At 39.6% G+C, this 16,027-nt stretch overlaps 2 protein-coding genes across 4 annotated transcripts in view; one reads left to right on the plus strand and one right to left on the minus strand.

Moving 5' to 3' along the window:
- lef1 (lymphoid enhancer-binding factor 1) overlaps nucleotides 1–2,501 on the plus strand; it is a 44,183-nt gene extending 41,682 nt beyond the window's left edge. For 2 of the 3 annotated variants that reach the window (XM_053621969.1, XM_053621968.1), the window contains exon 11: nucleotides 2,415–2,501. Coding sequence is in view for 1 of the 3 variants with exons in the window: in XM_053621970.1 (XP_053477945.1) it covers nucleotides 2,415–2,494 (80 nt within the window). In the remaining 2 variants the exon portion in view is untranslated. The remainder of the gene's footprint in view (nucleotides 1–2,414) is intronic. The other variant, XM_053621970.1, reaches the window with a different exon arrangement.
- Nucleotides 2,502–10,011: 7,510 nt separating this feature from the next.
- Nucleotides 10,012–15,763, minus strand: hadh (hydroxyacyl-CoA dehydrogenase). Its single transcript, XM_053621971.1, has 8 exons — nucleotides 15,578–15,763; nucleotides 13,653–13,781; nucleotides 13,362–13,519; nucleotides 13,139–13,265; nucleotides 11,022–11,111; nucleotides 10,716–10,788; nucleotides 10,496–10,612; nucleotides 10,012–10,406 (listed from the first exon to the last, which is right to left on the minus strand). Exons 1-8 carry the CDS (start codon nucleotides 15,692–15,694, stop codon nucleotides 10,288–10,290), a joined length of 930 nt encoding a protein of 309 aa, XP_053477946.1. The 5' UTR covers nucleotides 15,695–15,763; the 3' UTR covers nucleotides 10,012–10,287.
- Nucleotides 15,764–16,027: the final 264 nt, after the last annotated feature.

Below are 16,027 nucleotides of genomic sequence, written 5' to 3' on the forward strand. Positions count from 1 at the left end.
TTCTTTCCCTTTTGGGCTCTGGTTCAACTAAATCCTCAATTACCAATATGTAAGAGGGAGACCCCCGCCTCAAACATGTACACGCACTCGTACACTTATTTTTTTTCTTCCAGTTTTGGTGGTTGCAGTGGAGTTATAAAGGCGTAATTGTTGGGGTTTTTCCTTTTAATGTGACTGTGTCTGTGCCAGATGATCTGCTGACAGAACAAAGTACTTTGTTCAAAATCTCAGTTTCTTCCAGGTGCCATTTTATTACTGGGCCCCAGTGTTTAGCGGCTTCCCCCGAGCGCTGGCCTACTCGTAGCGGCCGTTTGATTTTATGGACTCGCTGCTTTGCAGGGCATTGCCAAACCAAACGCCTAGCCGAGGCATTGCAAGGCCAGGCCGCTGGCACAGCGTCAGAAGAGAAGGAGAGAGACAGGAAGAGGGAGGGAAAGAGAGGGGGGGGCTTTCCAGTTGGCTGGACTTAACACAACCCAGATTATGCTCACGCACACACTCTCATACACTCCGTCCGTAGTACTTTATTCAGGCCGCTCCTGCCTGCCAGAGTGTGCCCGTGATGTCATACACACTTTGATCTGTTTTATTTCCTCTCGTCGTTTCAGCCATGTCGTTACAGACATTTTTTGTGCGCAAGTATGTAAGTTAGTAGCGACTACGAGCAGGCTTGTGCAGGTACTCTGCAGCTCTCTGCTGTGGCCTCGTAACCTCAACAGATCTTCTCTTTCCAAAAAGCCTGCGCGCTGCATGTGGGATTCTTTTGGTCAGCTTATTTTCAGAGTCGTCTTTTTTTTTTTTTTTTTTTCTTTTCGGAGAGAAACCCAAACCGCCAGTGTGGGAGAGCGGAGCAGAGAGGGAGGTGTGTCGGCTCCAGCTGCAGGCCCTTTGATTTGGCCCAGGAGGTGAACGGGCCGATTGAGGGACCCAAGGCCGTGCCAGTTATCTTAACCTCCCACACTTCAAAGCCTGCCTCGCTTTGCCTTGCCTTTCCTCACCGCCAAGAAAAGAGAGAGCAGATGAGAGAGTGAGAGGTGGCGGGCGCTGAAAACAGAGGAGCATTTCATTTCCTGCGACTTGTTACTGGGTATTCTGCAGCACTAAAGCTCGTGAATCCTCGCACTTGTATTGAGGTGGGCAGTGCGAAGCCATCTCAACCTCCCTCCATCCCTCCCTCACTCCCTCTGCCCCAGGCAGGAAGGGCAGCCAGACCTTTTCATGTGTGGCCTGGAAGGAAAGTGCGCTCCAGGAAGGGGGCATAGGCCGCTCGGGAGCTTTGAGGTGCAGGGATGAAAAGAGGGGACGGAGGAGGTAAATAGAAGCACCAGGAAGCTTTGGTCTCTGCCGCCCTCCCCTCTCTCTCTCTCTCTCTCTCTCTCTCTGTGTGTGTGTGTCTGTCTGTCTGTCTGTCTCTCTTTATCTGTCTGTGACTCTCTGCCTATCTGTCTGTCTCTCTCTCTCTCTGTCTGTCTATGACTCTCTGCCTGTCTCTCTCTGCCTGTCTGTCTATCTGTCTGTCTGTCTCTCTCTCTCTCCATCCCTTTCTCTCTGGGAAAATAACCTGCACATCTTCCACGCATGGTAAAGTAATAAAGAAGTGTGTGTGTGTGTGTGCGTGTGTGAGAGAGACACTTTTGAACAGTGGACTTGTTTCTGAAACTCTTACCTCAGCTCATGGGAGCGCTGCTCCTCTATTATCTTCCTTTGATCAGGAATTCCATTTGATGCACTACTCATATAAGTCCATAAAGCCTGTCGATATGTGCAATGGAGCCAGTACCATTGAATTCTTTACCACGCGTGGGAGTCCGGTCAGGTTAACGGTCTACTTCCGGATGATTTTCAGAGTGACGAACGATCTTTCTGATGCTTTTCAAGGTTGGAGGACATCAATAGGAGCGCTGAATGCTCTTTCCCACCTATCCATAAATATGTAAATATGAATACCTGAAGCGGTATTGAATTGGCTGAAAACTATAGTTAATTAACCTGGGAAAAGGTCCTCCAGTTTGACCTGTATATCACTGTTGGGAACATCGTCTATAAATAAGGCATCACTGGAAGTCTGATTTATCGAAGGTCATAATCGATCAAATGCTGAGAGTTCGATTTACTTCACACTTCACATTGTCAGGCTTTAATACTTTACGAGTTGCTGTGCAGTGCATATGAATGAAACGATTTAAAGATGCAAAAGTTTGCATAATCTTATGGGAAAACCACAGCAGTGAATAAGTTGCTTAAGTTAAATCTCATTTGAGTCACAGATATATCAAAGTCAAAAGCATGTACTGTATACTGTAAAAGAAAGTCTGCTTTTTGCTGAACTTTTTGTTTAAAAAAAAAAAAAAAAAATAGATTGTCTGCTACACTGGCACGAAACTCATCCAGTGTGTGTTTTTTGTGTCAAACAGGAGGAAAACGAACTACTTTCTCCTCATGCAAAGCGAAGCCAGCAGCTGCGGGGGCCCTTTTGGAGATGGAAGCCTGTTAGATGACCTCTGACCCCTTCTGCGACCTCTTGACTCCCCCCGCTGAACTCTTGGAGGACTCCAGCTCTCGAGTGTGCTCCTCTGCTGTAGAGACACTGAACTGAAACCACAGACAATCACTTCCCGCCTGGACCAGCTACTATACATACTTAGCCCTTCATAGATACGAGTACACACACACACACACACACACACACACACACACACACACACACACAAAGTTCATTCGGATATTATGTTCGTTTTAGCTTGTTGTGCCCAAAGTCCACGTTATTGCACTGATCCATGTCTTCATCCAAACGCACAAATCACCACACACGCGTGCAGAGAGGGAAGAAAATCAATCACACGCCTTTCCACACCCGTCCCTAAGTTATTTTAAGTTATTCGGCCCTGTTTTCTGTATGTACAGTTCATCCAGAGCACCGTCTCATTTTTCACCCTATGATGTAGCATTTCAGGGCCCGGTTTTCAGGAGCATTCTCTTCAGACGTCAGACGGATCATTTATTCTCGACTCACAAACATTCTCTCAAGACTCTTTCATATTTCAACCAGTGGGTGCAAAATTTAAAAAAAAAAAAAAAAAAAAAAAAGGATCAAAGTTTTGACTTTTTATGGGTTCAAGTTCCATTTTGAATGCTTTTTTTTTTTGTATTTTAAACTATTCATTTCATTTCTCGATGTATATTTTAAGTCATTTTGTTTTATCATCTTTATTTTTTATATATATACTGGTGTGTGTATATATACATATATATATACATACATATATATGAGAATAAGCTTTGCGACAGGAAAGCTGTTCTGTTTTTCTTGCAGAAACGACCTTCTTTCATTGGAGAACTGTAACTAATGACCTCCCAGTGCTCAGATGTAAAATAATGCTCAGTATGTGTACTTTTTAATGCAAAATGTCTGCATATGTCTCTCTTCTTGGTATTTTTGCAGGCAGCGTTAGGACATGCGTGTTCGAGTGGGTACTCAGAGGCCTATATTTTATTGTTCTAAACAGACAAATGAAGCAGATATATATATATTTACCCCCAGCACTTGCCGGTCTCTTTTATTGCGATGTTCCTCTGTTTCCTCTCTATCTGCTAGATAATGGTGTGGTCTTTTTGCCATGTTGTTTATTAAATGTAAGCATTTCTGTAACATGTTTTTTTTTTATTATTATTATTTGTCATTCTATTTTTTAGTATTATTGGATACATTTTCTTTCTTTCTTTCTTTCTTTCTTTCTATTTTTTTTAATTCGTTGTCATTTTGAATCACTGTCATCTTGGTTTAGCACTTTGCTTCCAAGTGGTCACATTTGAACTGTGTTTCTACATGCCTTTTTAAAAAAGAAAAAAAGACAAAAAAATAAATCAGCATCTTTGACTGACCCTTTCTCTTCAGTACATTTCGTGATCCTCACACCTGCAAACCACTCGCGCCAGTAGAATATACATGCTGGCGGTCTTGGAGAGTACGGAGAATGCAGTCTTTAAAGGAGATAAGGAACCACAAAGGTGCATTCTGATTGTAAATTTTTACAAAAATTAAACCGGCGGTTAAAGCTATTATGGTTTTGAAAACGCGCCTAACTTTTGTTTTAAAGGTCTCATACAATAGATTTACATGCATCCAAGATCAAAAAACACTTTAATAATAATGCCTATAATTTAAACTGCAGTGTTACCTTTTCCCCCAGTGTCACAAACGACTCGTTTCTGATTCGTTCTAAAGGATTCATTCTAAACTCCTCCTTTCAGAGAGCATACTCCGCTCTGATTGGTCAGACGTCCCAGTCTGTTGTGATTGGTCTACCGCTGTCAGAGAGCAGCCAATGAAGACCAGAGGTGGGGCTTTTTATTACAAACCTAGTAGGTTTGTACAGGAAGTAAGTCTGGAATTATTAAAGACTCGTTTCAGCTGTTCAGAATCGGTTCCTTCTTTTGGGAGTCAGTAACTCCGTTTGTGGTGCGCTTAGATTTTTGAAACCTTGCAGACTTTTTACATTCACAAACAGCTCGCTATATAACAAGGTAATATCTGAAAAACCATAATAGGTGCACTTTAAAACCAGCTCATTTCGCATTTACACAAAGTTGTCATACTGTATTAAGTACATGACTAAAAGGAAAATCTAGAAATATGTTTGCTCTACATAATAACCTGATCTTAAATCATGTTTGATGAGAATTATGATTTTGTTTTTCTTCATGATGGTACGGAAGTCAAGTTCCCAGTCTTATTATTGCACATAGTCTAGTAGAATCAAGTTTAGTTGTAGTGCTATGGCTTATATTTCATTACTGCTGACTAAAATAGGCTACTATTTGAGTAATTCCATGATTGGGGTGTTATTTGTGTCCCACTGATATTACATTAATACCTATGTGTGTAAAGGTTGTAAAAAAAATTAAATTCTGGCAAAGTGTCCTTAACAACAACATGTATGAATGTTTCAGGTAAATAAGTTTAAAAATCTATAGCACTGAGAAAACCGTATTTTCCCCCCAGTCCACTATAGCTACACTATACCTCGAAATACACTATAATCATTAAGATTCCAATATATATATATATATATATATATATATATATATATATATTGCATTAATGTGTGAATCCGACTAACTGCTCATGTTTAAAACATGCGTTTCCCCAAGTCATCCATTATAGATGATGAAAAAAAAATTAGCATTTTAATAAATTAGTGTCCTACAGCATTCACTCAACCCTGTTACCTGAACACATGCTCAACAGGAAGTTTCATCATCTGAATTCCCTGAAGACCATGAGAAGCAGAAAAGTGCGCTTTCGTTCTTGTTTCTTAATTTAAAATGATATAGCGGTATTGAGTGACAGGGTTGAAAGAAAAACACTCTTACCCAAGTTTCCTGAAGATCATGGGGGGAAGAAAAGTATGTTTTCTCATAGTTTTTCTTTATTTTCAGGGATGTTGTGATATCGTCTGACGAGGTCGCTTTGACAATAATTTGAAAGAAAAGTGTTTTAATTAAATGATAAACAAGTACTTATAATGGCATCATGCTATTAGTAAGGATGCTAGTTAGCAACATTTTGTTTCTTTGCTAATTCTATACTAAAAACCTTATTTATTTATAAGGGCTAAATGGCACCACAATCTCGGACTAATCCAAATCAGTGATCTGTAGCGTAGCTCCATCTTGTGTTACTAGTCGTGAATCCATGTCCCCAGCTCTGTCAGTGGGAAACAGAGGAACATTCATAATGCAGATATCCCATTTGCAGATGTGCAAACATCTGAAGTTTATTTTACTTTAGGTTTATTTATTTTTGATCTCTTGTTATGATGATCTGGGAGACAGTAAACTCCAGTATTCAGACCAAACACTAATAAAAAAAATATACCGAGGAGGAAACCAGTTCACCGAAGGGGAAAGGACGTGGGATGTGAAAGACATGCGTTTGTTTCTAATAGCAGTTCCTTTTGCTTGACGCTGACTTTTATCTAGGTGAACTTTGACCTGTGAATTTATGAACCTTGGTCTTGTGATCCAAAAGAAAACGAATGTGTGGAAGTGTTTCGTCTTTGGTCGAGGAAAAAAAAAGAAGCTGATTATTATTAAGAAGATTATTATTATTATTCTTCACACCAGACTTTTGCCTCGTTGTTTGGCGCCCATCTGCGTGGTAAAATTCTGTTTTCTTTCTTTCTGCCTGCTAGGATTTTCTTGTTAGCGATGTTGGCACCTCTGTGTTTGTATATTAAATGATCTATTTCTCCTACGGGTGCAGTGTTTCACATTAGCCTCTGGCTACGTTTATATGATTAGGCTTATTTTTCTGACTAAAACTGTACCAATTTTGTTCTTCATTGTTGTTTAAATGGATAAGCTTTAATTGCTGCAGACTTTGCAAGACAGATGACCTTTCATGGAAGTGAAATAAATCCGCCAATGGGATCCGACTCGGCACAAAAGCCGTTTGGATGCATTTCATAAACGGAAAAGCCATTTAAAAAAAAAAAAAAAAAGAGGACTTTGGCAATCAGGACTGTCGTGCAGCCGTTTCATTTAATCTGGAGTGAAATACTGCAGATGGATGGAGAGACTTCAAATGTAGGATAATGACTACTATAAACTGACATCCTGTCAGAACTGCACTGTTCGTTTTTATCAGCAGTCTTGTCAGCTGGCGAGAGTTTTGGTGATTTAGTTTGTCAACAAGCACATTTTTTGTGCTCACTTTTAACAACTCAAGTTATTTCTGCTGCTTCCAGTTTGTAAACCAGTAAACTGATTACAAAATTGGGGTGCCATTTGTGTCCCTGTGATATAAATATCGATATAAATACGGTATATGGCCAAAAGTATGTGGACACCCGACCATCATACAAATATGTGGTTTCCCATAACTGTTAACACAAAATTGGAAGCACAAAGCGAGCTCCATGAAGACATGGTTTGCCAAGACTAGTGTAGAAGAACTCGAGTGTCCTGCACAGAGCCCTGACCTCAACCTCACTGATCACATTTGGGATGAACTGGAACGCCGACTGCACCCCAGACCTCCTCAACATCCCAACATCAGTGTCTGATCTCACTAACGCTCTTGTAGCTGAATGATCACAAATCCCCACAGATGCGCTCTGAAATCTAGTGGAAAGCCTTCCCAGAAGAGTGGAGGATATTATAACAGCAAAGGGGGACTAACTCTGGAATGGTAAGTTCAACAAGCACTTATGAATGTGATGGTCAGGTGTCAACAAACTTTTGGTCATGTAGTGTATATTGTAAAGTAAAGATTTAAAATAAATAAATAAATAAATAAATAAATAAATAAAACCACAATCATTTAAATAAATTCACAACAAAGTATGTGCATGTGTATCATAAATAAACATTAAAAATAATATTCATAACATTAAAAACCTCTACAGGACATGGCCTGTCCCAGCCATCTACAACTACCTTGAAATATCATCATTAAAATATATATATATATTTTTAAAAAATCATATTAGCTTCTGCATTGACGTGTAAATCCTTTTAACATCTCATGCTTGTACACTGCACGTTTTATTTCAACCCTGTTGCCTGAACATACTGTATTCACCTCTAAGAAATGATCGTAAATATTTCCAAAGATCACACGTTCAACAGGAAGTTCATTCAAATTTCCGGAAGATCATGGGAAGAAGAAAACTTCCCGCGTTCTCATTCTTTTTCCCTTCATTTCCAATGATAGTATAATATTGAATGAAGATCAATGATGATGATGATAGATTGAAAGTAAATTATTAATTGCAATAAATACATTCACAAATATTAGAATGTACTATAATGTCCTCGTGTTATTATCATGGATGCCAATCAACCACATATTGATTATTTGCTAATTCTATGCTTTAAAAAAAAACAAAACAAACAAACAAAAAAAAACCAAGCAAACAAAAAACCTCAACCCCGTTACTTATGTAATAGCAAACTTGAGTCTGTCGGCAAAGATACCCTGTAATTCAAATGCTAAATGGCACCACAACATGTAATTGATGAGCTTTTTTAGTTTACTGAAACAACTCAGTCAAAATTATACAATTAAAATGTTACTTTTTTTGTTTTTTTAGCTCAAACGTATTGGGCTAACGTCTTCAGTTTTGTACTTCAGCCACGAGGCTAAAGTGGCTAATTCACTGTATGCCTAATTCACATTTATTTTTAATCAAAATAAGCAGAGTTAAAGGCTATTAATAAAACAAACAGACCAAATAAATGGGATTTTATTATCATAAATATATGACTAGTAATGTGAGGCATCTTTTAAAAAGAATGTCATGCTGCCATCTACTGGAGAAGTTAGCTCAGTACTCCTCTAAATCTTACTTCTGATGATGGAAAATAAACTGCACAAAATAAAATCCAGTGTTATCTTGTGGCAGGTAGAATAAATATACGGTAGCAATCAAAAGTGTGGAAACACTAGGGATTGCCTCAAACTGTTACCACACAGCTGGAAGGACACAGTTATATAGAACGTCTTTGCATGCTGTAGGATTACAATTTCCCTTCACTGGATGTAAGCAGCCCAAACCGGTTCCAGCATGACAATGCCCCTGTGTACAAAGCGAGCTCCATGAAGACATGGTTCGCCAAGGTTGGAGTAGAAGTACTCGAGTGTCCTGCACAGAGCCCTGACCTCAACCCCACTGATCACATTTTGGATGAACTGGAACGCCGACTGCACCCCAGACCTCCTCAACATCCCAACATCAGTGTCTGATCTCACTAACGCTCTTGTAGCTGAATGATCACAAATCCCCACAGATGCGCTCTGAAATCTAGTGGAAAGCCTTCCCAGAAGAGTGGAGGATATTATAACAGCAAACGCAGACTAAATCTGGAATGGGAAGTTCAACAAGCACGTATGAATATGATGGTCAACAAACATTTTGCCATATAGTGTATTTTTTAATGCTCATGTATATGTTTATTTTTGTATCTAATTTTTTTTTTTTAAGTAGTTGTTTAATTATTTATTTATTTTACTTAAAACTAAATTGTTTCCTCAAAAGAGTAGAGATTTAGAATGTAGGACAAGCAGTGAGAAGCTCTGCCTAGTGGGGGGAAGTTATTTATTTATTTGTTTGTTTGTTTATTTATTTATTTAATGAAGCTGGTTGAGTTGATACCAAGAGTGTACAAAGCTTCATAGGAAATATAGTTGAAGTTTTTGTATGATTAAAAAAGTTACCACAGTGGTTTCTTTAGTAATTAGAAATATTAAATAGTAGAAAATAGTTCAAAATGAAGAAAACCCATCTTTATGAGCAGGTGCATAGCATGAGGATATGCCTTTGATGGAGACTAGAAAGCGAATGAAAACAAGATGTCTGACAAACGCTGTAAACATCACGGCCAATCAGAGAACTTTTAAACTGAGCCGAAGTCTTCTAAACCACTAGATTAACCAGTTTTTAGAGCTGCTACAGGACGAGTTACTGGATGCTTGTCAGACCATCACATGGAGCCGCAATACAAGTCGAAACCCATGTTAAACCAAGCAGAACGGAACATCTTGCAGACATCAGACATGCCGAGGCCCCTGTGATTATCTGCCCAGCACTGCTTATTTTGGGCGCATTGTAGGCGATTAATATTTAATCAAGGCCAGATTGGTACATTTTAGGTCATTGTCGTCATGCAGGCAAAACAACCAATGTATTTTGAAGAATTTGTTTGTATTGCAGAGATAACCATCATGTAATGTGACCATGTAATGTGCAAAGAGATGTGACAGGCTACAGTCAGAGCATGCTCACCTTCAACATCTACAGAGGATCACTGGTCTTGCAGGACACTTACTGATCACAGTGGGGTTTTATTTCTTCCAAATGTTGTTGCATAGCTGGTGTGTTTTTGCATGTTTGCATAATGCACATTAATGTAGAAAAGATACACAAGCTGTCATCTATATTACTATTATTCTTTTTTTTTAAAAAAAAAAAAGTTTTTCAAACCAGTCAGTACAGCACATTTGAAGACTTCTTTCATGAAGAAATAATTTTAATTTTAGCACTGACATACAAAACTGACAAAGCATGATGTGTGGAAATCATAATCTTTTTCTCAACATGTCATCACAGCAAGGCACTAGTGTTTGTTCTATATCTTTTTTTTTTTTTTTGCTTTAACTATTGCACAACTGCTGTTTAATGATCCGTTACTCCGATTCTGTTATCTCTCTGGACTTTCTACATGCGTTCATGATTTTTGCTCTCTGGCCAGGAATTCAAAGTGCAGCAATCATCCCAGTTCCACTTATTTGTACTTGTAGAAACCCTCTCCGGTTTTTTTGCCCAGCTTGCCCTCGGATACTAGCTTGTTGAGAAGCGGACTTGGAGAAAACAGTGGGTTTTCTGGCTCCATCTGATACCATCCTACAACGACGCGTGAACAATGAATTAAGAAATAATCGTACAATCACGTTAAAGGAATAAAACGACAACCCGATCGCGTGAAGGCTTACCGTCAACGATAAATTTGGACGTGTCCAATCCTACGTAGTCCAAAAGCTCAAAAGGACCCATGGGATAACCGGCCCCGAGCTTCATGGCTACATCGATGTCCTCTTTGGAACCGTGACCTGAAGAAACGGAGAAATGAACGGGAGTTATTTGGTTATGAACCATTTCATAAATAATATACACAGGTGTAAGTGTAAACTGGAGCGTGGGTAGCAAGTGTACCTCGTTCGTGTAGTCGCACAGCCTCTATTAGGTAAGGCACGAGCAGCCGGTTTACAATAAAGCCTGGAGTGTCCTTACACAAGAACAATGCTGCATTAAAGGTGGAAATGATTCGCTCACTGCTGGCAATATTTACAATACGGCATATCTGATTTAAAACTAGCAAATACGTCTAACAAAAGCAAAATGGAGAGAAATGCTTTTCGCTCTCTCACCCCCAGTAATAAGTTACAATCACAATTATATCGCATCTTATTAACCAACATCAGCTGTATATTGCTTCATAAACGTGGTTTTCAAACTTACTTTGCATGACACTGGATGCTTTCCTAATGCTTTGCTGAAATCAAGGAGTGCGTTAAATGTTTCGTGGCTTGTTCCTGGAGCCTGGATGACCTAAAAGCAGAAGACATTCAAAAGTACGAGATCTTTTCAGACAGACATTTCAGAACAGTAAAGGTCTTTAACGTGTGTCCTAGTCCTGCCGAGTTTCACTTCTAATCTAACATACGGCATGTTCCAGATAATCAGGCGAGACCTGTGTTCAATATGGCCCATATTGTGTCAAACCTCATTTCTTTGAAATTAAGAGTTCAATGTTGTACACTGATCAGCCAAAACGATGATTATCTCATTACAGCTAGAGATCGACCGATAATCGATTTTACCGATAGTTTTCCTGATATTTAATCATTCTTCCTTAATCAGACATTGTGTCAAAAACCAAAGCAAAACAATAAATAAATATAGGTTCTGCATATCGGTTATTGGGCACATAAACATGCAAATAATCGGTATCGGTTTTAAAAAAAATCAATATCGGTCGAGCTCTAATTCCAGTGGCACCTGTCAATGGGTGGGATATATTACGCAGCAAGTAAACAGTCAGTTCTCGAAGTTGACATGTTGGAAGCAGGAAAAATGGGCACGCATAAGGATCTGAGCGACTTTGACAAGAGCCAAATTGTGATGGCTAGAAGACTGGGTCAGAGCGTCTGCAAAACAGCAGGTGTTGTGGGGTGTTCCCGGGATGCAGTGGTTAGTACCTGACAAAAGTGGTCCAAGGAAGGACAACCAGTGAATTGGCAACAGGGTCATGGGCTCCCAAGGCTCACTGATTTGAGTGAGGAGCGAAGGTTAGCCTGTCTGGTCCGATCCCACGGAAGAGCTACTGTAGCTTAAATTGCTGAAAAAAGTTTGTGCTGGCTATGATAGAAAGGTGTCAGAACACAGTGTATGGGGCGGTGTAGCTGCAGACCGGTCAGAACGCCCATGACCCCTATCCACCACCTTAATTTAAAAAAATATATATATATATACACATATATATACATATATACACACATACACACACCTGTGGTACCAACAGTGGCAAAGAAAAATGCTTTTAGGATGCAATGCATGCCATCATGCAGGAATGCCTGCAAAAACAACTAAAGTTTTATGCAGGTAGACATGAGATATGCCTTTTACACTGTGCTCTCAATGCAAAGTTGAACTTAGTACTCTGCTCCAGTTCTATAAAAGTGAGATTTTATATATCAATAACCATAATAACCATTTTCCTGGCCTCACTAAAGTAGAAACAGGAAGTAACAAGCTTCCTAACAAGCTGAGGTATGTGAAATAAAAAAATTCACTGCGCTGTAATGTGTATATTACAAATAAAGGCTTTCTTCTTTAAGATGAACCAATCATGCTACTCAGTATGCGAGGTGGAGTGCGATCTGATGCGAACTATGGTTGAAGTGAATCCCAGACCACCTTTAATTTGTCATTAGAGGTCGAAAGATTGATCGGTTTTGGCGATTAATCGACACCGATAACCGATAGCCGGAACTGTGGGTTATCTGAAAAAATCCACACCGATAGTTTTTCCGGGTTGCGTCCATTGCAGGAGTGACTGAGAAGAGTCCGCAGTCGTTATACGGTACGAGAGCGGCCTCTAGAGGAGAAATAAAAACTATCACTGACAAATTTAGTTGTTATTTGAAGTTTTTTTTTGACTCACTTTGGATGTCTGTTTTTATTGGTTATTTGGAGTGTTACTTTTTGGTTCAGTTTGATGTATTTATTTTATTTACTTTAATATAATTAATATACATGAATATTTATGTATTTATTTCATAAAAAAAAAGTACAGTACATGTTCATGGTACAGTCAGTACTGTTTATTTTTTTAAATAAATGTTCTGCAATATTTTACGTTGAGTGTTGCATATTCATTCAGCATCAATTTTAAAAAACTATCGGTTGATTAATCGGTTATCAGCAGGTAGATACAGCCCGACTTACTTATCGGTAAAAATCCACTATCAGTTGACCTCTAGTAGACATGTCCGATAAGACGGCCAATCAGTTATTACCAAAAAAATGTCGACTCAGTCTATATAATGTATATAAACAGCATAATTAAACCTTACCTCCACAAGCTTCATCATGGGGACGGGGTTGAAGAAATGGATCCCACCAAACCGGTCTAAGCGAGCTGTGGAGACTGCGATATCCGCAATAGGAAGAGAGGACGTGTTGCTGGCAAAGATGGTGTGTCTGATGGGGAACACAAGCACGCATCAACGTTTCATTATCCGAAACATTCATTTCAAAATGCCAACATGACTTTTTGATCAGTGCTGAATCTCTCACTCTGGTGCCACTTTATCCAGTGTAGAGAAGAGACTCTGTTTCACTTTGAGGTTCTCCACGATGGCCTCCACCACCAAATCAGTGCCCTGCACCACCGATGCAGCATCTGTGCTCGTGGAAATGTTCTTCAGCACCTTCTGAACAAACTCCTCTCCGGCCTGTGGAGAGAAAAGACACAGATTCGTCCGTACTAGTGCATTGCTTCAGGGTTTCAAAGCTTCATTTTTGTCCACACACACACACACACAGAAGACATCAGCTGTTAATGACGACTCGAGAATGAAATCTGACCTCAGGTTTGTCTGCAAACTTCTTCTTCACTACTCTCTTCAGGCTGCCCTCAATGCCCTTGGTGGACTTCTTCAGGATGTCCTCGGACGTGTCCACCAGAACTACTGAATGTCCGGTCGCTGCTGCGACCTGGATGAAGACAACAACAGGCAGGACAAGAACGAATTCCTTTAATCAATGTCCATCCATCCATTTTCTGTACCGCTTGTCCTACACGGGGTCGTAGGAAGCCTGGAGCCTATCCCAGGGAACTCGGGGCACAAGGACAGGGTGCCAACCCATCACAGGGCACAATCACACACCTGTTCACACACTACGAACAATTTGGAAATGCCTAAAACACACGTCTTTGGATTGAGCAAGGAAACCGGAGTACCCGGAGAAAACCCCTAAAGCACGGGCAGAACATGTAAACACCGCACATACACAGGGCAGAGGCGGGATTTGAACCCACAACCCCAGATGTGCAAGACAAACGTGCTAACGTACAATGAATGTACCATTTTAAACCAGCAATAAATTATTCAATATGGTTTGAAAAATGGCCAAAATACATGAACATGCACATCTGAAGAACCTTAAACTAATACAATCGGGAGAAATCCTCTTAAGCGAGTCTAAATCTAAATAACCTTATCCAGACAAAAAATCTTTTGAAATGTTTTACTGATGAATATTAATTGGGGGGAAAAAATGCATAGCTTTTACCCAATGCATTTTGCATCCCCAATAAAATGAAAGAAACTGAAGCGAAAGCTGAAGTGTGAGTCGGTCTTTTCTATCTCGTCTTTGTGTTAGACTTTTCGTTACTTCGCTGCAAGCAATTTAAATACTCATTTGAATTTAGACTTGTGATGTAATATGAAATATGCTACAAGATCAAATGTTTTTCCCTTTTATAAACATAGTTATGCATGTTCACGGATTGTACTTCTGATGTCCTTGTTCCTTTCATTCTGTAACTTTTATGAGACAAAATGTTAAATAATAACAACACCACTGCTAAATAGTTCATCGACAAATGACTCTTGAAAATTTAATTTAATTATTGGTCTCATATTTAACGTGCACCTATTATTTTTCAAATATTACCTTTCATGTAGTGTGTTATAGAGCTATTTGTGAATGTAAAAAGTCTGCAAAGTTTCAAAAATCTAAGCGCAGGTCAAACGGAGTTATTGACTACTAAAAGAAGGAACCGATTCTGAACAGCTGAAACAAGTCGTTAATAATTCCAGACTTACTTCCTGTACAAACCTACATAGGTTTGTAACAAAAAGCCCCGCCTCTGGTCTTCATTGGCTGTGCTCTGACAGCGGTAGACCAATCACAACAGACTAGGACATCTGACCAATCAGAGCAGAGTATGCTCTCTGAAAGAAGGAGTTTAGAATGAATCCTTTAGAACGGATCATTATTATCCAGTCGTTTCGAACACTGAGAGGAAAAGGGTAATGCTGCAGTTTAAATTATGAGCACGTTAAAGTGTTTTTTGACCTTGGATGCATGTAAATCTATTGTATGAGACCTTTAAAACAAAATTAGGCACGTTTCAAACCCACAATAGGTGCGCTTTAACACAGGAGCTTAATGTCTGGATCCCAAACACCTCCTTAAATCATTAACCATTATATAACATGAGTTTATACACCATATCTAGTGCATTAAATGTACAACAGGGAGCTATTTAGGATTCAGTCTTAAAACTTAAAAATATAAAAATATATATGCGTACAATCCTATGCAGAAGAGAGTATTAACCTGCATGCAACATGCTGTCATGAAATTTAGATGGAAATACTTTGCAAATGAAACTTGCATGCACTTAGAGGACAGGTGACCTGCTGTAGCTAGTCAGATGTTAGCTAGCTAGCTAGCATACTGTAGGCTCCTTACTAGTTAGCCGTTAGCTTGTTCGCTAGTACCTGTGCGATTCCCGAGCCCATTAATCCTCCTCCGATAACAGTAACATGTTTAATGGCGGCGTTTCGGACGGTAGAAGAGCTCAGAGCTCGGGTGATGTGGTGAGTGAAAAACGCCATGACTGTGTGACAGCGGCTCGCCTCAAAACTGGGGGAAAAGTCAGCCTTGGTCACGTGGTCACGTCTCCTCCATTAAACCTTTCACGCGCGTTCCCAACCCACGTGACTACTACACTACCCTACTTCATAATGTGCTATGTATCTGTGAGGGAGTTCTAGTCGTGCGTACTGTTCAGTACATTAGTATGCGATTCAGGACGCCGAAAATAACCACATGAAATACTGAAATCGAGCACTGTGGAAAGGAATGTATAGGAATTTGTGAAATTGAAATTGTAGATGTGTTCAAAATTCTTTACAAAATGATAAATATCTGAGCATTAACCATACACC

The sequence above is a fragment of the Ictalurus furcatus genome, chromosome 3, assembly GCF_023375685.1.
Source record: "Ictalurus furcatus strain D&B chromosome 3, Billie_1.0, whole genome shotgun sequence".
NCBI lineage: Eukaryota > Metazoa > Chordata > Actinopteri > Siluriformes > Ictaluridae > Ictalurus > Ictalurus furcatus.

Bases quoted from the DNA above. Each gene is read 5' to 3' on its own strand.
- hadh (XM_053621971.1), bottom strand. From the start codon at position 15,694: ATGGCGTTTTTCACTCACCACATCACCCGAGCTCTGAGCTCTTCTACC. The intron at 13,266-13,361 runs GTGAGAGATTCA...GTTCCCCATCAG, and splicing joins CTGGATAAAGTGGCACCAGA to ACACACCATCTTTGCCAGCA. The intron at 10,407-10,495 runs GTAAGCCTTCAC...GCGTCGTTGTAG, and splicing joins GTCCAAATTTATCGTTGACG to GATGGTATCAGATGGAGCCA.